Below are 24,762 nucleotides of genomic sequence, written 5' to 3' on the forward strand. Positions count from 1 at the left end.
GGCTCTGGAGGGCTAGTTGGCTAGCTGGATGTCTGGAAATGGCCAGCTCGCTGACATGATTTGGGGGTTTGGACATGGTGGGGCCCACTAGCCCTTTGGCCTATCCCTCGGTTGGAGACGGTTTTCGTGTCATTCCGAGTTATTTTTAGCCTTATGGCCCTTTGACCGGATCGGTTAGAGATGGCCTAAGTTTTTTCTTGTTACTTGAAGAGAATGAAATAGCTGGCTAAAATCGTATGTTATCTCGATAGCACTTATTCGAATTCTCCTCTCTTCTGGTTAGACTATAAGTTAGAATATTGTCATGTCAAAATGAGAAAATACAAGTGGTAGAAAATGAAGCGAATTACAACCATAATTTTCTAGAAAGTAACATAAACGAAAGGAAAACAAAGGGAGAAAAGGCTTCGGCTTTTATTCTAAAAAGAAAAAAATTTGAAAGAATTATATAAGTAATGAGTAATCAAGCATTATACACCGGGCCGTATTTCCGACTCCGAAAAATTTCTCGGTTGTGATTCATCTCTTATACCAAATTCAAACAGACCGAACACGGAGTTTGAAAGTGTGACTGACTGAAAGATAATACTGCCCATTACTTGACCAAACGCCAATTGGGTCAAGAATTTAGCATTAATTTAAGCGAGGGGGAGAGAGAGCGAGATGCCGAACAAAACGACTGCGACTCGAGAGTCCATGGATTCATACCAGAACCGTTGACAAATACTGCAAAAAATAACAGCTCTTCATGCTGCTTTTGGAGTAGAAGTAGGGTTCAATCAAAACAACTATTTACAAACAATTAAAAGTTAACGATAACAGTTAATTTATAATAATCAAGATTCGTGTTCATTTAAATATGTTTATTAGTTGGTTAAAAGCATTTACTTCTGCAGTGACGATTTGGCATCCACTTGCTCCCCTATATCGCTTGTGTAAATAGAAAGAATTTTGCCTTTAATCAAATTTCAAAAATTTCAATTATCTATAGGGCTGACGAGGGCCTAACAAACTGATAGCTCTAAAACAACATGACGTTGTTGTTGATAATTGTATTATTGCTTAGGTATTGATTCATGTGTTTTTTTCTTATTTGATAGCACATCACATGATTTGCAAATTGAGAATGCTAAGAGGACTAAAAAAAGTGAGACTCTCCATACTCTTTGGCACCTCATGTTTTTTATAAGATTGACATGAAAATTGACGTTAAACTGTGAAGTGGAGGAAGGAATGGTAAAAAGTAAATCGAAACTTGCATAAGTTTGAAAAAAAAAAAAAAAAAAAAAGTTTCCCTACATCTTTTCATGAAATATCACTTTTATTCAATGTAAAGGAAATAAATTGAGCTAGTAATCTGAATGAAAATGGCTAAATACAAGAAATGCAGATGAGGTTGTATAGACCCTTTAAAGCTATAGCCAAAACTATCTCTCTTATGCTACCCTTGGAGACCTTGAAGACAGACACTTTCCGCAGGACACAAGCTTCAGTAACGAATGCGGTCTTCGTGCCCGTATCTTCAACCGCGAAAGCTGCATGTGAAATACATTCGTAAGTTTCATCTTCAAATCGACCACCATGGCGATTAAAAATGATGCAACGATAGACCCGAGCATTATATAGGTAGTGTTTAGTTAGTATTCATTTTCTCCATCAACGGCGTTTTCGTAGAATTGTATATCTAAGTTGTATGGCATGAGGAGTAAACTTTAGCTCTAAAAATGACGAGTAAGGCCCGGGCGAGGCATGTCAGCCTGCTCAGAAATTTCATTGCAAGAATACTGAGATTTTAGAAAAATTACCCTTCGACGAGTTACTCTAGATGCTTTCCAGCAAAGCAAACTTCTCGAACGAGATTCCAGTCTCCTGTGATTTAGAAAGAATCAGTACGATTTCAAATAAAAAGAACTAATCAAGAGTATAAGATATTGAAGCTTATGAAATAACCTTGTACAACCAACTATATGTCCTAACTTACAAGTTACTTGAAACGAAAAGATGAAGTAAACGGAATTGCGCTACTTACAAATTATCTTGTTCGAGCTTTTCAGCAATAGAAACAGCTTTGCGTTGTGACCATCCACTGCGTTGCGACTCTGACTGCTGAATTACATGTGCAAGGGACACCTTGCTCCTGACAATGCTTTGATTCTGACTTTGTTGTTTTTCTGGAATTATCGCCATGGTTGATTTCTTTTGGTTATGCATTTGACCACCACCCTTGGTTTCCCTAGGAGAAGCAGCTACTTCAACAATTTCACTCGTCCCCATTTCACAGGTATCATGGGCCACGAGCTGGGCATCGGTGGTGACTGCATTTTCATCTCTAATATGGGATGAACCATCCTTTGAAGCTGGTATAATAATAGGCATCTGAGCCCATTCTTTACTATTTCTTTTTGATTCGCATCTAATTTCAATTGTCAGGGGAGACCCTAGAACAATCTCAAATGCCTGCAAAATCTGCGTTCTGAACTTCTCAGCGGTAGATTTAGTCATATGCGAAGAGAACATCAACTGCGCGGTGGGAGCTGCAAAAGAAGGGAAACATGTCAAAGGATTACTAATGTGTTGATATTTGATTAGAATAGCTATGATCAATTCACTTTAAGCATATAAGTATCTCGTTACGGAAAAGTAGTGGCATCGGAGCAAATTGAGAGTTCTTAGCAAGTTTCTGAAAGATAGAATGTCATGTACTTAATTCAACTTTGTGTCCATGTCTAAGGATCCATAACCCAAACCACTGCTACCGGTATTGCATAGGAGACTGACATAAATCACGAAAGGATAAATGTGTGTATGCACTCGTTTATTAAGTAGAGTAAATTGTTGCTATGGTCCCTTAACTTTAGCTCAATTGGAGCAATGGTCCCTCAACTAAAAATTCATTACCATTGGTCCCTCAACTCATCAAAACATGCAGCTATGGTCCCTCAACTAAAAATCCATTACATTGGTCCCTCAACTTTAATTCAACTGGAGAAATGGTCCCTTAACTTTAACCCAATTGTAGCAATGGTCCTTCCAACATAACTCTTTTTGACAAAAAATTTGACGTAATTGACGAAAATGACCATAATTATACACTTTGATGAGTTGAGGGACCCTAATTATATAAATGGTTATTCCAACATAACTTATTTTGACAAAATTTTGACGAAATTGATGAAAATGACTATAGCTACACATTTTGATAAGTTGAGGGACCAATGGTAATGAATTTTTAGTTGAGGGACCATTGCTACAATTTACTCTATTAAGTATTAAATGGGCCATAAAGGTCATTTACAAAAGATAAGTTATTGCATACCTGCACCAAAACTGACTGAGGTCAGCTTCCCTTCTTGGTACAAAAATTCTTTAATTCGATTATACGGAATTTTCTCAAGCACCTCCAACCAAATTTCTTCAATTCCTTTATGGCTTTTGCCATGGATTTGCTTCCCCTTTACCCTGACCATTTCAGCAGAGCCTGTGGCCGTCTGTTGAGAAGCCATACCCGAAGCAGCATGACGTTTTCTATCTGAAATCATACCTTTCCCAGAACTTACAGAATTTCTAACGTTAATTGGCAGACCTTTCTCATAATTTGGCATCCCACCTTGTTCACTATCTTTCCTGACAGCACTCCTTCCGCCCACATTATTTAAGGCCAAGGGACTGTGATGGAAACTTGCGTTTCCAGAAGAACTAGGCAGCATATACTGTTGATCAGGAGCAAGTTGGAGTAGTGCAGCTGTTAGCCATGTTAACTTGTCATTTGACATCCTCAATTGTTTCTCAGCCTCAGATAAAGTTTTCAAAGCTTGACGCAATTTCTCCATGTCTTCCTTCGATACTGCAACCAGTTTATTCGTTTTTCAGTTGACTAAAAAAGAGTGTCACAAAAAAGGCAAGAATCAACAGGAATTAGCCATTTGATTTCAAAGGGCAAGGGTTTTCAATGTCTATTTAAGGCGGTTTCCATAAGGGCATAACACATAACCAAAAGTAGTTCAAGCATGTTAAAATTACGGTGAAGACTGAACGAAGAAAAATGACTTGTATGAAATGCTCAGTTACAGATATTTGGAAACAGAATATGAACATCGTTGACATAATTTATTAATGAAAAAATGGATTACTCAATTAATCTAGTAAATTTTTCAACTCACATGGTTGGTTACGAAAGAACTTCCTTCTACGCCTTTCTTTTCTATAATCATAGCTGCCAGCAAGTATATCTGTAATTACCGTTGCTAGTTGTGACATCAAGCCTACTGGATCAACACCAGTTTCCATTATCATTCTCAAATTCTTCACAGTATTAACTGTGTCTGCCGATAATGCTAAATCTAGAAGATCTATCAATTTCTCATCAGAGATAAGCCCGACCTGCAAAACATAGTCAAAATCTTCAGGTAGTTCATCTAAAGTAACAAGAGCGAACGTAATTGTATTACGATATCATGCTGGTTTCAAAAGCATTCCTCTATCTTTATATGGAAATTGCATATTACATGTAATGCCATACATGAAGCAAAAATAGGAAGGAATACAAAAGGAATTTGTTACGAGAAACTGTGATAAGAAAACATTTAGGCAAAGAGGTGCAGAAAATGCAGCACCTTAATATTTATACCGCAAAGGGATACTTAAGCGGCACCGCTTGCATGCTAATAATCTAAAGGAAGAAAACTTAAAACATCCCATTTCAAGAAATGACAGAAAAATAAAGTGCTGGGAACAGTAATACAGAAAATAGGGATCTTCAACCAAGACGCAATTGCTCGAGCATTTTAATCAGTATTGAGGCATTACATATAAATACAAGTAAACCATAGCAATTCTGGAGGAACAGCGAAGAACTTACCAGTTCCTGAACAAGAGGAACGGAGATTCGCTGGCCAAGCAAACTCAGTTGCTCTAGAGTCATCTCAGCATCCCTCAATGAACCATCCGACCTTGACGAAATAAGTTTCAGTGCATCCTTATCAATTTCTAGATCTTCGTTGGTTGCAATCCATTGCAAACTGTAAATAACATCTGCATCCTTTAGCTTAGGGAAAAAGAACTTTTGACACCTGGATATGATTATGTGAGGCAAAACATCAAGACTTGAACAGACAAGGACAAAAACCACATGTCTGGGTGCTCGATCAATGGCCTTCAATATGGCACTCCAACACTCAGCAGACAACGTATCACAATCATCAAAGATGAACACTCTGTACTGTGATGGCAGCTGGGAAACAATCATATTGTCAAGTAGGTCCACAATGCTCTCGAAGTTGAAGTTACTAACAGGCCCAACTTCCTTTATATTTCTACTCTTGCCCATATCATGTGCGATGCAAGAATTGCAAAAGCCACAAGGCTTGGGATCATCCACAGAATGGCAATTTAGAGCTCTAGCAAATATGCGAGCACATGAGGTTTTCCCTGTGCCATGAGGACCATAGAACACGTATAGCAACCCAACTTTCTTTTTTATGACAGCATTTGAAAGAGCTTGTGCCACCAAATTCTGGCCCACAAGATCTCTAAAGGTTCTCGGCATGTACCTTTGTGTCAGATTTTGGTGCCTACGCCAGCGGTGCCCCCTCAATTTGCGGTGATCACCAGATCTAGCTTCAGAAGCATAGTCAGAACCGACATCATGCTTCAATAAATTATCAGCATAAATACCAAGTTCACCAGAATAGTCATGTACCCAACCAGCGTTGTCAGAGCTTGCCTGTGATCCAGATGCTTCAACTAGTAAAGGCAGTGCCTCAGATTCAGATTTAGTAGAAATGCTCGAGTTATCAGATGTCACGGGCATGTCAGAAATATCTCGACCATGGGCAGCCAGACCACCCTTCTTAAATCTTGAATCAGATAAACCACAAGAAAAGCTCCTTCCAGCATTGTCGAGGAATGTTTTACCCCTATGATGGATTCTCGACCAATTCCATGGAATCCCACACCCATTTCTAGGAGCCCTTGTGACATTTTGCTCACCATACTCATCTGCTCCCTGTTCCATGTGATACTTTCGGTGAGCTGACCCTTGAGCTAATGAATTAGAAGCCACAGATAAACCATTCTGAGCTCCAAAGTCTCTGGAAGCTAGAGAAGCACGACTTCTTCTTGCACCTCGGAATCTCCGCCTTTTTACCCTACTTAGTCCACTGCAATATCCCTGAACGCAGACCTCCGGTTCCTCAGCGATTCTTTCCTGTTGGGACCGTCTTCCAGGTAAGTGGATATTAGAGGACGTTACATCGTCACTATCCATCCTAACATCATTCAACTGCTCAGAGAGAGTCTTCATTCGAGCACCTTGAGTGAGCTTTCCCTTTTGTTTACTTTTTCTACTTTTGGATTCTGAATTTCCAGAAAGAGCGTCATGAGCCAAATCGTTATCATTCTGGTCTAGCGGAGGTTCCTCATTGCCACCCAAAATATTACTCCTATTACTCTTCTGACTAGATTCTTCTCTCCTAATTTTCCTACCATCCTTAACTCCACTCTTGCTGCCGTGTTCACTGATTCCGGCCACACCACCATTGCCATCATTAGCCTCGCGTGGAGCAACTTTTGGTGTCGCTAAACTTGCCAAAGTTGGAGAACCTGCCGATAACCTCCTGGCTTCCCTTCGATACTCACTTCCTACTGACCTCCTCCCCTCACGCACCAAGGCATCATTCTCACCTTTTCTGGAAAGCATGTCAAGAATGGAAGGCGAATGCCATGAGGGAGGACTGGCAGAAGGGTCCCTGAGGGATCGCGACCTCTGAAGGACGACAAGGTCCCTCATAAGTGACCTGTCAGCCAATATGGGGCTTCGCTTGTGCATATGGTTCTTCAAGTGAATGCAATTTGTCAAATGAATGTGGTTGCGCAGATGATCACTAATATCACCGTTCGCATCCTTGAGTATCCTATCTCGAACAGCCCTGGTCATGATCAGACCGTCAATGTGTCCGATGGCAGAATCTCTTTTGAATTAATGAAACAAACAAACACGTTTCGCATGGTTACTTAATACCACCCGAATCTCCGGAACAATGGCAGCATAAAAGCAACAAAAATCCCTCAATGTACACCAATGCTATCCTCCAACTAACTGTTCGGAAAAGCCGCCAAAATTCAATCAATCAAAGATCCTCCAACACGAAAATAACATTCAATTTCAAATTAAACAACACCATTTTGAATGATCACGCCGCCATCCCCTCAAAACACACAATTTCTCACTGAAAGGCAATGAACCCAACAGCAACACCCGGACGAACAACTCAGTAATCCCCTCAGCTCATCAAAACAGCAGCAAAGACATAACCTTGAATGCATCTCACCCAAATGGAACCCCAGAACAAGCAGAAACAGCCACCAAAAAACACGCTGAAATTCAATACATCAATTAAAGAAAACCCAAAACTTCCAACTAAAATAAACCCATTTGGAGAAAGCTCAGAAGCAAACAAAGCACCATGGCTGTTGCCCTAAAACCCTAAAGAGGCCAACTTTTTGGGGAAAATGGGAGAGAATTAACATAAGGCTGAGATAGAAAGAACATGAAGTAACATCCAAAAGGAGGAAAAAAATAATTAAAGGAAGGGGAAAAGCTGAAAGGGAAAGAAGGAAGCACTCCAATCACCTGAAATCAGAAAAGGCAGTGAACCGTTTGCATCATTAAGTCCCCCACCCAGATCTCCCACCGAGCTTCACATGCACTTCACAAGGCCCTTTCCCTTTCAAAGCAACCACCTTTAGAGTGAGAGAGATGGTTAGAGAGAGATAGAGCCAGCAGCAAGAGGGTAGTGAGAAAAATGAGAGACTGAGAGAGAGAGTTGAGAGAGAGAATCTGAGAGGGTGGAGAGAGAGAGAGAGATCGATCTGTCACAGACAGACAGAGAGACACACCTCTGCAAACAGAGAACACTTGCAAAAAAAGCAAAAAAAGCGGTGAGTCCGTTTGTTTGAGCATGCAGACCAAACTCTCTTTTTTGTTTCTTGAATTATTTACCTTTTCTGTATCAAAATTTTGAAATTGGGGGGCCAACAACTCCCCTGCCGTTGAAATATAGCGGATGGGAAAATTGCAGACACCTTAAATTGGCATTTTCCTTAAAAAATTTGAATGATTTAAAGTTGACACCGTGATTTTGACTCAATTTGGCTTCCAGTTCCAATTATTGAACCTAATTTAAAGGGATTCTTCAGTCATATTAATGAAATATATTACTTTTCTTATTTGGGTCACAGAATTTTTAGCAGTAGTTTTTCAATTTTTGAAGTTTACTTCATCAATTACACTACTTAGGGTAAAACTTGCTTTACTTGTTTTCTTATCAAAATTTGGTTGAACGAACTGGATGAAGTTAGTATCGAGACTCACGAGAGTTAAAAACAACTTCCGTCCTTTTAATGATACGCTTGAAGATGGACTACGATTGAATTAAATAATAATTTGTGCATGGTCCAATAAACTCTTTTGTGATATTGTGAGACGTAGCCACAATCCCTACGTACAAAAAGACAAGTAGGTGCAATGTCCTAAGTGAGAGAAATTCTTAAAATTTGAATGATCAGATCACGTAGTAGTATGGTTATAAACACATAGCACATTGTCTTTTATGTTTTTTGCTTCCATGGACTCTCTACTTTGTGTTATCTACTAAACAGTCACATGATCTAGTTATCCAAGACCTAAAAACTTCTCCTTGTAGTCACATAAAACTAGAAGAAAAAAAAGGATAACTCAAGCTATTTTGTTTTTATTTTTATAGAAGAACTCGTTAGAGCAAGTGACCAACTATCTCAATACCATCACTAAGAGTATCTAAAAAAACTCGTGAAAACTTTACACGTGTTTTTCGTGAAGTTTAAACATGTTTTCCGTGAAAATTTTCGTTGTTGATGCTCTCACTAAAATTGGTCAAAGATCTTCAAATTTCATGTTTGGATATTCTCTCTTCCTTTTGATGATAAGTAGAAATGATGCATAGAAACTCTTCAGGTAAATATATTTCGTCAATCAATTATTTAATTTGGGTGGTGTTATTCATATATTTTATATTAATTTTTATTATTTAATTTTCTTAAATTTATTTTATTGGATAATTTAAAATTGAGAATAGTGCATCATAAATAAAAATATATATATGTAAATAACACTAGTTTTTTTTTTTTATATTTTTGTAAGGGTAAATTCTATAGGATTCTCTGCCCCTTTTGTCATCCAAGGGGGAATCTTTTGACGCAAGACAAACTGTAATTTACTTTTTTTTTTTTTTTTGGTCAATAACAAACTGTAATTTACAGTGGACAGACTGTAATACTATTTGGGGGTCCTGATGGACCTTTGACTTCATTAAACATTACAAACAAATATTTAAATAATGTTACTAAACCTATTCCATTATCCTATTTTTCTACTTATTTTATAATTTTACCCACAGTAGAAAGTTAAAAATACTTAATATTTTTTCTCCACCCACTTTTATTACTGAAATATCCTATAAACAATTAACATCATTCGACTCAATTCAACTGCGAGAGATCTGAAAGAGGGAGGGAGAGAGAAGGGTTCTAAATTATTTAGGTATTTACGTCATTTGACATAGGAGGTAAATATGTGATTAAAAATAAATTAATAAAGGGGTGAAATTAACAGCTCTTTATTTTAAATATTATTGTTACAACCGGATAATTAATGTGAGTCGCTTCAAAGACTTATTTCAATTACGTAAACATACGACTAAACTAAAAGTTAGCCAGGACGATTTATATTTACCCGAAGCTTACAGGGTAAAACAGTAAAACTAGGAGGAGAAAGATTGAGAACTACACGAATTATGATTGCTACAAATTGTAAATACATTGAGGAATTAGATCTACATATGTGATGAGATCCTGTCCGTTGAAGACAGATTTTCCTTTGGTGCAAACATGATCCACAGTGTCTTGTCTCAACTTGTCTGTACACTTCCCCCGGTTTTTCAAATGTCTTTCTTTTGTTTTTTATCTTCTTTGTTGGTTTCTAGTTTAATGTATGGAAGCACAGAAAAATAAATAAAAACATTGGTACTTTAATTAAACTTGTGTTTGGCATTTTAATTTGCTTAATTATATACCAACTTAATGTTGAGTAGGAGGATAGGCAAAGAATGTATAATGCAGAGAAGTGTAGATTGCCTCTGTGAAACTTAATGTTGAGCAAGAGGACAGGCAAAGAATGTATAATGCAGTGATGTGTAGATTGCCTCTGTGAGTCTTCTAAACTCCCAAAAAAATAGATCGTCGTGACAAAGTTTTCAGCTGATCCTCTTAAAAAAAATCAAGTGGGGCCATGGCCAGAGCTGCTGAACTTCTTATGAAATCCAAAGTCTCCATTCTCGTAGCCACTGAGATTTTATATAATGGTTGGGGAGGGGACCAATGTGCTTGTTTAATACATTTTATGTTCTTCTAAAATACAAAATTACCTAGATTTTTTTGTGCATGCTAAGAAAAGTTGTATGGGTATTGTTTTTTTGATACAAGCGATAATGAGAAAATTAAATTGAACTTGAACTTTCGGGTGTAAGTATGAATTAGTGAAAGTGAATGCGAATAGAATAATTGAACTCGAAATTTCGAATATAGATAGGGATTAGTAAAGGGATTTTATGGAGATGTTGGTGAAGTTGTTATGACATTAAATGATATAAGGCCCCATTGTGGTGAGTGAGATAGTGGAGGGGACCAAGGTATTTAGTGAAGGATGGTGCAAATGGAACATGTTTTAATACTTGGTGAATATAAACCAAAGACTTTAGATATATTTTCAATATTTGGTATAAATATTGGTGTGAGGTCGGTCCATGTGATATATTTCTTGGATTCTCATATAAATGAAATGAAATAAAAGAGGAAGGCAGGACCACACAATGTGGTGCCTGCAGGCACCCGATTATACATTGTGTGTATTATGACATAAATATATAGGAAACTTTAACGGAAAGCTTCCGATACTATTCACTTTAACGAAAAACCACAATTTAACACTAAAAAGTCAATCCTGGTACTATTCACTTTACCTTTTATTTTGTCCTTATCGTTAAAACTCAAAGTTTTCAAGTCATTTTCATTAGTTTTCTTAAATATTATATATATATAGGTATATTTGTTGATTTGTCCCCTAAACTTGTATTGAGCTGTCAATTTTGCCCCTGAATTTTAATTTTAGCCGATTACCTCTTTTAATTTTTATAATTAGCCAACTTCCTCCTTGAACTTTAATTGTAGCCGATTACCCCCCTGAACTTTTATAAATAGCCAATTTCCATATATATATATATATAGGTATATTTGTTGATTTGTCTCCTAAACTTGTATTGAGCTGTCAATTTTGCCCCTGAATTTTAATTTTAGCCGATTATCCCTTTTAATTTTTATAATTAGCCAACTTCCTTCTTGAACTTTACTTGTAGCCGATTACCCCCCTGAACTTTTATAAATAGCCAATTTCCTCCCATGAATTAGATTTTAAAATTTTACATCTAATTTTCCATCAATCTTGATCACAGAAACGACACATGACAACTATACGAGGGCAAAAAGGATGAAAAATTGGATGAAAGTTTATAAAATCTAATGCCAAGGGTGAATTAGCTATTTATAAAGTTCAGAGGGTAATTGGCTAAAATTAAAGCTCAATGGGAAAATTGGCTAATTTGAAAAGTTCAGGGGGTAATTGGCAAAAATTAAAGTTCAGAGATGAAATTGGCAGCTGCATACAAGTTTAGGAGACAAATAAACAAATACCTATATATATATATATATATATATATATATATATATATATATATATATATATATATATATATATATATCATGATGTAGATTACATGGATATATAGCAAAAATAAAGAAGAACCAGGAAACAAACAGTGGTGGATCTAGGAAATATTATTAGGGGGTCAACAAGAATAGCATGTAACACGCAACAAGTTTTGGAAAGTTGAACATGCAAATTGGTATTTCATCGAACTTAGGTAGTCTTGAGGTTATTTGCCAAGTTATATTACACATATGTCGACAGATGCAAACAGCTTTCGAGCGAACATATCAATTGATGTTAATAGCTTTTGAGCAAGCATGGTGACAGATACCAACATATACTGAGTGTGCATATCGACAGATGCTCATAGCAACACATACAAATGCATGAGGGTAGCAGCTACCATACCCAGTGCCCATAGAGGCAATTCGTCGAACAATTGGAAAACAATTTTCAAGGGCCTCTAAAAAATTTAAAGGACTGCATCCAACTCTTCTATGGAATATTTTTGAACTCGGGCGGGGGTCAGCTGACCCACCTTGCACCAAGTTGGATCGGCCTAAGCAAGTTTTGAAGGCAGAGAGAGGTGAGGTTTTAAGCAGTTGAAAGGCAACATGAAGTCCATGTTCATATGATCTTTTTGTTCGGTGACCTAATTCGTAGCATATATTGTATGTGGGGTGCACATTAATCTGGTTCTTGTTTCAACCACCAGCCCCTTGAAAAAATTTATGGAAATAGAAGGGGGAATTCTTAACTCCTAAATTTTGAGGTGCGACCAACAATACAAATACAAAGATGATATCTTCTTTTCGGATATGTTTTCATCCAATAATTCTACCATAACATTAACATACAAGAAGAAGATGACGAGGAAATCCATAGATTACAAACGGCGTGTCCCCATGGCCTTTCGCCTATGAAAACGAGAAGAGATCATTTATAGATCTCTTCTACCAATGCCACCAAATCAAGTGATCCGGATCTTTGAAATTTTATTAAACAGCAAAAAATTATTATAGCTTTTAAGAGGTCAAAACAGGTGGACCATTGGATAAAATTTCAAATGTCCAGATTACTTGATCAGATGACCTTGATGGAAGAGATTCGGAGAAGATATCTTTATTATGAAAACGTCATTTCTTTATTTCTCAACGAATCTTTGACTGCTGCTTTAAGAACTCAAATGCAAATCATTTTCAAACCTAAATAATTAGACCAACTTAAAATCAATCAGATGACACCAAAGTGAAAGTGCTTGATTACAATTTAAGTAATTAAATAATTAAATTACTTTGTTATCTTCCAAAGCAAATGATTAGGGGAGGCACATAATACACAAAAGTTAAAGAAAGCAGGAGCAAAATTGTCGTTACATGGTTAACATATATAGGGCCCAGTATATAATCTTTGATTAAAGCAGTTTATTAAGTGTGCAGCTGACTTTGCTCAAAGCCTTCCTAGCTTTTTAATTTAGTTTTATTTATTTTTCTTTTAAAAAGGAGGACAATTGAGCCTAGAGAAGACTAGTTGATAATTGCACCACGATTATCATCTCAGCCCAGAGAAGGTTGGTTTGAAATTACACAGCCTATCCGTTGTCACGATCAAGCAGATTCACACTTAACAACGTATCGAATTCAAGACCTCCCGTTATTTTTTTTAGGAAGCTTTTGTTCGCACATTTCCAGATGACCAATTTTTGTGATTTACTTGTTTTCTATTTAATTTTTTTATTACATATGATAGTATCTACACGAATAGTGGGAGAGTGGGTTAAGCCTCACATTGAACTAATCATAATAATTTGGTTCGAATTCACCTTTGACGAGAATCGAATCTAAAACTTCTCATTTATAAGTGAAAAAAAAAATCATTAAATCATAATACTAAGTGAAAAAAACGGCTAATTTAACTTTTTATTTTTATTTATTTTGCATTGGGTGGGGGGGGGGGGAGAAAAGGGTGGAGAGCATCATTTTTATCTATTGGAAAAGCTCCTTTTATGTCTAGTTCCGGAGGGACAACAACATCGTCATGTGTTCCAAGCATTCATATTTTTTTTGGTTTAGGGAGTGATGCAATCTCTAATCTATACACAAACTAGTTCCTCAAAATTTGTTGAAGTAATGATTACTCAATTGCATGCCAAAGTGAATCTTTGCGACGGCTAACTTGCACTCCCTTTTTTTTTTTTTAAGTTATTAGGGGTGGCTACAGATTAAATGTTACTGATTGGATGTTAAGTTTGATACTAAACATTTTGTTTTAGATAACAAGAATTGTTCTGGAAGTTATTTTCTCGTCCATTGTACGGTCTTGTGATTTACACGACGTCGTATATGTGCAAGTACCCACACGTTTGGTATGATTCTTAATAGGAGTTTTCTTGATATTAAGTTTACCTCATCAACATATGAATTATGGAGTGAAAAAAGTTTTTCTTTTGGACACCCAAACACCCTTGAATTTTCTTTGGACACCCAAAACCAAGATTTTTGTTTTTAAGTTTTAGTTCGGCTATGTCACTTAATACTACGGTTTAATGATATTTCTCTTCACTTATAAGTCAGAGGTTTTAGGTTCCATTCTCACCAAAGGCGAATTTAAACCACATTATTACCTGTCTATTGTGAAGCTTAGCATACTCTCCCACCTCATTAATGTAAATAATATCATTTATTAAAACGAATAAAGTTCTAGTTTTGTTTTGCCCTAATTACTAGTAAAAACAAAATGAAAAAAAAAACGAAATGTATGGGTTAACACACCAGGCCCAGCCCAATCTTTATTCCATCGGAAAGTCACATTTATATTGGTGCATTATCCAATACCTTGCGTTGAAAAATTTCTCCCATGAATATTTTTTATGAGTGATCAATTGAGATTTAACTCAATAAAATTTAAGTTAAAGTAGCCATTCTTAAATTAAATTTAAGTTAAGTCGAGACTAATTCACCCCTTATACATGCAAATTTCTTTAATTTCCCGACATGGGTTTCACACTCACAACAACTTGTGAATGTATGTATGTGTTGTGTTAAGTAGGTCAAATCTAAAAAACAATGTCTACAATCGCATGATTCTTCAACTGTAGCCACTGAGTTACGTAGGTCAATATAAAACACCTGGACAACAGCGCACAATATATGTATTTTCAAAAGGAAAACTAATGAAAAGGGTTTGAAAACTTTGAGTTTTAATGATAAAGACAAAATAAAGGATAAAGTGAATAGTACCAGAATTGACTTTTTAGTGTAAAAATATAGTTTTTCGTTAAAATGAACAGTACCGGAGCTTTTCGTTAAAGTTTCCATTTTCAAACCAGATTAACAACGTCATTTGAATCTAATCAATCAACAGAGTAACGTCCAATTCTTACATTACTTGGTGGTTAATCAGGTCAGTCAGCACTTAGCAGGCGGTGAATCAAATGAATTCATCGCCAGCAGCTCGGCGAGGCCGCCGATGATCATGAACGGGCATGAGTGCATATTTTTTTTTCCCAATCATTGCTACCAAATCATGCTCAGGTTACACACCTCATCCCTACTCGTTTTCCATTTCCCATTTTTCCTAAACCCCTGTTTGTTTCCTGAGAAAACGCTGGAAAATTTGATGGAAAATTGAATTTCATTGTTCCCACCTAAATATTGCTCAATGTGGAGAACTTTACTCGGTAATGCAAACCCAGATTTTATTTTGATCTGTTTAGTGTTAAAGAGAACAACTTTGTGATTTCCTTATGTTCGGGACCGGATCGATTTCGAAGTTAATTTCCATTAAATTTGTATGCATTAGCGATTATTAGTTTGGTAAATTGATTAGTTGCTTAATTGTGATTAGGGATTTCGCTTAAGACTCAGGAGCTCTATGCTATGCTCTAGTGTTTCTGGCTCGGTACCTGGACCTGTTTACGGACTTTATTTCGGTGTATAACACTGTGATGAAGCTTGTGTTTATTGGAAGCTCGCTTGCCATTGTTTGGTGTATGCGGATGCACAAAATGGTGAAGCGTTCTTACGATCAAGAGCTCGATACATTCCGCCATTATTTTCTTATAGCAGGCTGCTTTTTGCCTGCCCTGCTTGTCAATGAGAAGTTCACGTTTCAAGAGGAGAGACAAATTTTTCGACATTCTCGTCTTGTTGGATGCATCTAGTCTCGTTTGAAATTGGTTTGCCTGGACCAGGGTATGATTGTAATGGTGAATTGGAACTACTTTCAGGTCCTCTGGGCATTTTCTATATACTCGGAGGCGGTTTCTATTATTCCGCAGTTAGTTTTGCTACAACGAAGTGGAAATGTGGACAATTTGACAGGGCAATACGTGTTCCTTCTTTGGTTTAGATAACCATCACTATCTGAAATCAACATATGGTGCCTTTATTTCTCTTGCGACCAAAACAAACGTATTTTTATATCTCCAAACAATTAATCTCTTAAATTCCCTTTCATAATCAAAAACCCTATAACCCTCGACGCGGTTGCATCGACTGTTAAAGAGTATCAAAGAGTACCGCTTCCCATCGCCGTGGTTGGGAAAGTCCGTACAAGAAAAGTCATGTGTCGGGACTCCGGGCGCCTGTGTAAGGAGATTTTCTTCAGTCTGGACACCCATATAAGGTTGCCAAACTGGAACAGAAGCGGGTGAGACCAAAATATATAGAGATAAGAAATTTTTGTGTGCGGTGGGACATTTATGTGGACTGTCCGGATTGGGCACCAAGAGTGTCCGACCCAAGAGTTTCTCCATGATTGGGCCAATTAGAGATTAAACAAGGCCCAGTTAGAAAGAAAAATCAGCAAAAGAGAAAAAGAGTGTACTATCCACGCATTCTATTTTACTTCTCACATACATTTTGATAATTTCTGTTCGTTGATCTTCTTCAATTCATCCAATCCAACAGCCAAAAAATTAAAAAAAAATGTGTGAGAAATAATATAGGATGTTTGGATATCACATCCTAAAAAAAATATCAAATGTCAGAAGAGTTGAAACGAAGCGGATCAAACAAGCACGTCACGCAGCTCACATGCGGAACAAGAAAAATCAACAAACACGTCACACATGGCGTCGCACGATTGACTCATTCTTCGTCGTCACTGGTCATTGAAGTTTGTGCCGGGACGCTGACTGTGCGTGCGCCACGTCAAATACGATAACGCGGCGGCTAAGTCACAATTGTGTGTTAGATTTTTCAGGGCGTCGCCTTCCCCTTCCCTCCTTCTACTTGTCCATTTGCCTCTCTCTCTCTCTCTCTCTCTCTCTCTCTCTCTAGCTCTGCGTTTGGAGCTCTCTCAGGTAAACGCCTTTCTCCTTTTTTACATGATTAATTTGGATTATCGTTCTGGAATTTTGATGATCTCTTGAGGTTTTTCCAAGCGATTTTTAGTAGAAAACAATTGGATAGTTGAGATTTCTGAACTGATTTGCTTAAGTTGATGCGATTAGATTGTAGATTATGTGATTTATACAGCATGCAACAAGAAATCAACGCTTGAAACTGTGAAATCTGAACCTATATGTGTTAATTACCGATTATTACTTTGCTTAACGACGATTGATTATTACTTTGCTTTAACGAAATGGTTACCAAACGGCCCCGTAGTTTTCGTTTCTAAAATCCGAAGCTAAATTATATTATGTGTACGTTGCATTTCAGTTAATTCTTAGCTGATCTGCCTTTATTATGCTATAACTTGTGGAGTTAGCAATTGATTGCTGGTAGCAGTTTATTTTGTATAAATGGCGGGGAATTCCTTTTTCGGACTGCTAATTTGTTCTTGATTTTAGTTATCCAGTGCTTAATCAATGTTATGGTTCTAAACATTTTCGGTTTAATTTGTAGTGCTTAAAATGGGAGGAGGTTTTCGAGTTTTGCATTTGGTGAGGCCGTTTCTTTCTTTTCTACCGGAAGTTCAAAGCGCTGACAGAAGGATCCCCTTCAGAGAGAAGATTATATACACCGTGATTTCCCTGTTCATCTTTCTGGTGTGCAGCCAGCTTCCCCTTTATGGCATTCACTCTACCACTGGCGCTGATCCATTTTATTGGATGCGCGTTATTCTTGCATCAAGCCGTGGGACTGTGATGGAGCTCGGAATAACCCCCATTGTGACATCTGGGATGGTCGTGCAGCTCTTGGCCGGTTCAAAGATCATTGAAGTCGACAACAATGTCCGTGAGGATCGTGCTCTATTGTGAGGATTTTTACTCTAATTGTTTGCTTTAAACAGTTTTCCTTGCTTCGATTATTGAATGATATGAAGAACTTTGCTTTTGGAGTTGCATATTTTGATACTTTTCAACTTCTGCTTGTTCCTTCCTTGCCCTGCTACGCTAGTTGCATGTTATTAAGAAATTTACTTCAGAAGTTGCTCTTTTTGTTAGTTTTCAAACTATGCTCAGTTCTCCTTTGGTCCTTCCTACTTCCTGGTATAATCTTGGTTTAATTTGTTTCAACTGTAAATTAGTGGTTTATGTAAAATTGTTCAGCTTGTTCCTTCCTTACGTTGCTAGTCATTGAGACAATGATCCTTCAGTTATGAGTCTTATGACTTAATTGGGTGGCTTTGCTAGTATTCTAATCTCTTGAATTTTATCGGCTTCTAATTTGCAGAAATGGGGCACAAAAGTTGTTGGCCATCCTCATTGCTGTTGGTCAGGCTGTTGCTTATGTGGTTTCAGGAATGTATGGTAGTGTCGCTCAACTTGGTGTCGGGAATGCGATTCTTATCATTGTTCAGCTCTGCTTTGCTGCAATTATTGTCATTTGCCTAGATGAACTTCTTCAGAAGGGATATGGTTTGGGATCCGGGATTTCCCTTTTTATAGCTACCAACATCTGGTACGCTAGAAACCTGTATTTCTTTTACCTTTTAGCATTATATATATAATCTATGGTCTTGCCATACTTGACTTTTGGTTTGATTATGCAGTGAAAGCATCATCTGGAAGTCCTTTAGCCCTACAACTATCAATAGCGGACGGGGAGCTGAATTTGAAGGTGCCATCATTGCACTGTTCCATCTCTTGATCACCAGGAACGACAAAGTTCGTGCTCTTCGCGAAGCTTTCTACAGGCAAAACCTGCCAAATGTTACTAATCTGCTTGCTACAGTCTTGATCTTTCTCATTGTCGTCTACTTCCAAGGTTTTCGTGTTGTTTTACCGGTGAGATCAAAGAATGCCCGTGGACAGCAGGGATCATATCCTATTAAGCTTTTCTACACCTCTAACATGCCCATCATTCTCCAGTCTGCTCTTGTCTCCAATCTTTATTTCATCTCTCAAGTAAGTTACTAGGCAGTAAAAACTAAGGGCTCTTTACTGCAGTTGTTAATTAATTCACATGAAACTTGTTTTCTTCGTACAGTTGCTTTACAGGAAGTTCAGTGGGAATTTCTTCGTGAATATTCTTGGAAAGTGGCAGGATTCTGAATATTCTGGCCAATCTATTCCAGTTGGTGGTCTTGCCTACTATATCACGGCTCCAGGAAGGTGATCCAGCACATTTTATTGTTTAACCTTTGAAGTCTCCTGCCATTTTTATCATGTTTCGTGTGCGAAAGCATGTATTAATAGCGTTGGTTCTTTTTCTTTGTCAATGTGGTTTTAATTGCAGCTTGGCGGATATGGCTGCCAATCCATTCCATGCTCTGTTCTATCTAGTGTTCATGCTTTCAGCCTGTGCACTCTTCTCAAAAACTTGGATTGAAGTTTCTGGTTCTTCTGCCCGAGATGTAGCGAAGCAGCTCAAGGTATTATTTGCCTTCCTCATTCTAGTTCTATGATTTTTCTTTTGATATAAACCTTTGGATTCCTCAAATTGATGTCACAAAAACAAAGACATTTTGGAGATCTCGTAGCATGATTGTTAATGTGAAGACATGAGATTTCTAGGATTAGATTTATGATTCTCAAACAACTTAACGTCACGAACTAATACATTTATGGTTGATGATTGACATTTATGTTGCTTAATTCTGCAGGAACAACAAATGGTGATGCCTGGACATAGAGATTCAAACTTACAGAAGGAACTAAACCGCTACATACCTACTGCGGCTGCATTTGGAGGTTTGTGCATTGGTGCCTTGACTGTTCTGGCAGATTTCATGGGAGCAATTGGCTCAGGGACTGGGATTTTGCTTGCTGTCACAATCATCTATCAGTACTTTGAGACATTTGAGAAAGAGAGGGAAAGCCAACTTGGCTTTTTCGGCCTTTAAGCCCTAATGAAAGGTAAGATAGTTGAGAGCTGTAAGTACGTCCGACCTTGGATAACACTAGGGATACAATTGAGGTCGAATTTGTAGTTTGGTTACGGTTTTTTCCTTGTTACATTGTCTTTTATGCAATAGTTTGTTTTTGACACGATAATATTCGAAATTACTCTTAATCCACGGGAAGAGGGATTCTCGAACCCGGATGGAATGGAGCGGTACACTGCCATGACCAACGGACTATGAACTAGTGTGACATATTTGGTGAGTTGTACGGAAAAGTATTGGTTCACACCCAACCCAGTCTCTAATATTGGGCCTACCCTGCCCATGACCTTGGGTCAGTCCAATAAAGGGCAAAAAACCGGATGGGGTTGGGTTGGAAGTCCAATATACCAGTATTTTCTTTTTTATACACAAAACAATATTGAAAGCATTTTGAAGCAATTGAACTGCAAGCCACTCGCATCGTATATGCCCATTATCACACTATTTTACGTTTTTTGTGTTTTCACTGTATTTCCTCTTCTCCTTTAAGCTACTCAAGTCAAGAGTATACGTACGATTTACTTTGTAATTATTTGGTGATTAGTGAGTGTGTCTGGTTTGTGTTAGTGTTTTTATGAAGTGAGCAGTCATGGTGCTTCCTGGTAATTGGACAGACTTCAAACTTTGGAAGGATGGATTCTATTCGTTGCAACTTTTGGCCTTATTTTTTGTACATTTGGCTGCAAAAATTGAGCCCCAATTTGCACTAGATTAGGTATGAGTCGTATGATTGGATTTTTTGGTAGCAAAGCAAAGCAAAGACGCTTGCTCAACACTCATGTCCCTCTCAAAGTTATGCTAAGCTTAATAGGGGTGTTTTCTTTGTTAAGCTTAAAAAAAAAAAAAACCTAGGTAATCATGCTTTTTAGGATGGAATTCAAGGTTTTAATAAGTTCAAGTTGCCATGCAAGGCATAAAGAAGCCATGAAAGATTGATTGGGTACACTTCTTCTTTTTGTGAAATTAGATTAAATATATAAAAGGAGATAAAGGGGGTTTGCAGAAGGTGAAAATTTGGTGTGCAAAAATGGCTCGGGGAGATTATTGTGAAGATTCGACAATATATTCTCATGTTTAGGTCATGCGATGAGTGTTATACATAGTCATGTGATCAGCGTTATATTTTACGGTAACATATTTCTTTCATACATAACGTGATGAGTATTATAGAAAAACCCATTGATATAAGAATTTACCATTAAGTGAACAAGTAAGAAATCCGGCCAAATATTAAAGCGGATTAGAAATCAACACCACTAACTCTATCATCCCTTCTTCTTTCCTGTGCACCAGTTTGTGTGCTCATGGTTTGTGCATGACTCGGTTCACTCTGATGTCTTAATGACACTATAACAATACTCCAACAATCTAATGATAATCCAACGACACTGTAAGCACACAGCCGATTTTATTGTTGTTACAATGTCATTATGACATCAGATTGTTGTTGTTGTTATAGCTATGGCGTCAATAGACAGCCGGATTATGCGCAATCCATGCACAAACTTTGCGTGCAAAAGAGAAGTAGTTCTAAACTAGGGCTTGGCTTCAATGATACAAGTGTTTTAAGTGTTGAATTTAATTTTCGTATCATTGAATGATACAAGCAAAATCAAACTAAAGACACTAGAGAATATAGCAATTGTACTTGGAATTTATCTTTAGGCCTAAAACTTTCTCCTACTACTTTGCGACATTCTCTTACCATTAGCCTATAGAGGGACACAAAGCCGCCCAGTGGACATTTAGCCTATAACCTACCTCTGCACTAGTTCACTGTACAAACGTTGTATTCCGAATCTTATAGATTGAGACCAAGAAAAGGAATATCGTACAGATGATGGATTAGACAGGTTGGCTTTTGCCAAAATGTATAGCCTGGAAAGCTGATTCTGCTGCACCGAGTCACTGAACCACCGCACCAAGGACAAAGGTCCAGATTCCACTGCACCACAAGTCCCCTCCGATCTCAATTACGAGTACGAAGTTGAAGGTCTCAACCCCTTTGATATGCCATTGAAAATTTACAGCAACTGGTATGCAATGTGAATGTTGAATGCCCTACAGTAACTCCCACTTTGCACTTGGCCATGAAATATCATCTGTATATATGGTGAGTTAAAAAGTATTTCTCAATGAGAAATGCTAAGGAGATTCTTTCAAAAGTGGGACTTTTCATGGACTTTTTGTCATCTCGTATTTTTTACATAATTCTTGTGTCAATATTATAAAACATTATGTTGAAAACACGAGAAGTGAAGAGTTCATGAAGAATCTCACTTTGAGAGGGTCTCCTTAGCATTTCTCTTCTCCAAATCACAATATATAGCCAAAGTTACTTGAACAAAACTAAATTTCTTTTCATGTATGTGAAACTATGATAATGTCGACAATTGGAAAAAACTTTGCATGTAAGAAGTCAAATATTTTTCGAACAAAGATTAATTGCGACAAACGTGAAATAGTACTGCACTAGCTGGTTCTCAGTAGCACTATGAAATTTCGGTGGCCATTGTGAATATGTAATGTGATTAGACAGCACAAGATGCAGGGAGGGAGGGAGGGAGGGGGATTGGGAGACTTTTAACTACAAAGCACAAACTAAAGCAACAAGCCAAAACAAAGCAAAAGATGCAGATCTGGGAAAGTTAAGCTTGTTAGCATATATGGGTTTGGGAAGATCGGAAATCAACCAAATGTAAATCGATATGGAAATTAATTAGGGGAAAACAAGAGGTAGTATATATCCGTTTGGAAAAACCAATTATTAGGCAACAAGGGATGGGGTTACGGATTCTCAACTTTGTTTGCCATTAGCAAACCCTAATCACCAAACTCTGCGTATCTAATCACATCATGTAGTTCTATATTAATCTATATATATGCAATGTACTTATGGCTTGCTGCTTATATGCTCGCGTGCCTTGTTTGAGAAACACACTTCTCTAACAAATTTTCTTCATTTTCTTTACCTAAAAGCTAATTGAATGCAAATAATTCAATTGATTTACAATCTCATTTCATATTTCTCTCATATTTTTAGTCTTAATTTGTAATTCGAAATGGCCACGCTAAAAAAGAAGAATTAGAAGTCATGATACGTATATAAACTATTATGTTTTTCATAATATAATATTGAAGAGAAGGCTATGTGAAAATTTTTGCTCACCACCCTCAACTAGTGATGACGCTCACCACTATACTTATAACTGTTAGATAGATTTAAATTTCGAGATATGTGTTATGGATATATATAAATCTCAAAATTTAAACTCATACAACGATGGTAAATAGGGTGATGACAGTAACCACCACTTGAGAGTGGTAAGGAAAAATACACCCGAAAGCTAAAGATGATTACAAATTCAACTAAAAAATTTGTTATAATTCTGTTCAATCCACCGTAATGATATACTAACGTCGCATGCCAAAAAAGAAAGAAAAGATTATGTTCATGTTATAGATTTATTACCAACTGCTAGATTAGATATATAACAAAATAATGTTGTATTTCAAGAAACATGCAATTTGGTCTGCCATGCAAAATTCAAGAAATTATATATTATTGCGTGGAAAATAGTTTTGCTTGCCACTTGTGTTGGCAACTTGGGGAGTTGTTGAGGTCGTGGTCCCATGATTGACCACATTACAACTTTAGTGTAGTACAAGGTTTATTCTTAATGAAGGTTCATTATGTATAATCCTATTAATTAATTAGAAAAATTGCCATGATAATGAGAAATGCACGATCTAATATTCACAACCATGATTTGGTTAGTCAGATATAATGATACAAGAAGAGAGAAATAAGACGTCTACTTAACGTCTATGTAGTTAAAAAAAAGGCCAAGTACTTTTACTTATTTTTGTTTTAGGCGTTGAATTGAGTTGTCCCGACCATTCACAACCCATCATTCTTATTTATTTTAATACAAAACTCGGGTCTACGACAATTAAAAACCCGGAAAAGTGTATGTAATTATGAAAGATTGGATATGATTTTCATCGTATATCTGGATCGATTTGTTTGCTTTTGTGCATGTAGATTTGTATTTGAAGTTTTTGTAAGTGTGTTTCTGAATATTACTTTATCGTTTCATTCGAGTTTAGGAGTTTCTCCAACTCTAATTATAAGTTTGTAAATGCCATTATAATACTATTTATAGAGTTCATTTTTCTATCATAAAATATGCAAATCCACCACACTAGCTATCATCCTCCTTTAAGTCAAATGGATGTGTTGGGTTATGGGTCATATTTCAGAGTGGGTAGTTTTTTCTATGGACCAAGCAACTTTTGTGTAGGGATGCGCCTTATTTTACATAATTAACCTTTGGTTATGTAGACAACTTTTGTCCTACTACTATTGTCTGTCAATAATGTCCAAGAAGGCCACTAATTTGAATTTTGAAACATATCTATTATCCACTTTCTATCTTTTATGAGTACCTTAGTTACTTCGAAGAATTTTTAGTTAAAGTGGTTTATGAGATTGATATAACTTCTTATTTTAGTTTTTGACATTGAAAATTGATAGAATTGGTTCATGAGTTTGTACACTGTAAGTTATTTCGTCACTCTATGAAGGATCCGTCAAAGTTCTTGTTAAATGGAGGGTTGGTTTGACAAAAGTACCTTAGTGGTCGCGTGGTCGTTCATGTGACAATGTAATGAACATATTGATAGAT

At 37.0% G+C, this 24,762-nt stretch overlaps 2 protein-coding genes across 3 annotated transcripts; one reads left to right on the plus strand and one right to left on the minus strand.

Moving 5' to 3' along the window:
* Window positions 1-1,302: 1,302 nt before the first annotated feature.
* Window positions 1,303-8,025, minus strand: LOC103446511 (protein STICHEL-like 3). Of its 2 annotated transcripts, XM_017335330.3 has the most exons (7): window positions 7,631-8,025; window positions 4,859-7,374; window positions 4,161-4,380; window positions 3,317-3,844; window positions 2,030-2,534; window positions 1,806-1,869; window positions 1,303-1,535 (listed from the first exon to the last, which is right to left on the minus strand). In XM_017335330.3, the coding sequence occupies exons 2-7, from the start codon at window positions 6,932-6,934 to the stop codon at window positions 1,437-1,439; spliced, it is 3,492 nt and encodes a 1,163-aa protein (XP_017190819.3). In that variant the 5' UTR covers window positions 6,935-7,374; window positions 7,631-8,025; the 3' UTR covers window positions 1,303-1,436. The 2 variants fall into 2 exon arrangements, with proteins under 2 accessions (XP_017190819.3, XP_070662814.1); XM_070806713.1 differs by having other exon boundaries at window positions 4,859-7,959.
* An 8,308-nt stretch (window positions 8,026-16,333) lies between these two features.
* Window positions 16,334-20,158, plus strand: LOC103446298 (uncharacterized). Its single transcript, XM_008385381.4, has 7 exons — window positions 16,334-17,102; window positions 17,650-18,001; window positions 18,421-18,648; window positions 18,740-19,094; window positions 19,177-19,301; window positions 19,426-19,561; window positions 19,793-20,158. Exons 2-7 carry the CDS (start codon window positions 17,658-17,660, stop codon window positions 20,030-20,032), a joined length of 1,428 nt encoding a protein of 475 aa, XP_008383603.1. The 5' UTR covers window positions 16,334-17,102; window positions 17,650-17,657; the 3' UTR covers window positions 20,033-20,158.
* The last annotated feature ends 4,604 nt before the right edge of the window (window positions 20,159-24,762 follow it).

This window comes from Malus domestica, chromosome 10 (genome assembly GCF_042453785.1).
Source record: "Malus domestica chromosome 10, GDT2T_hap1".
Taxonomy (NCBI): Eukaryota; Viridiplantae; Streptophyta; class Magnoliopsida; order Rosales; family Rosaceae; genus Malus; species Malus domestica.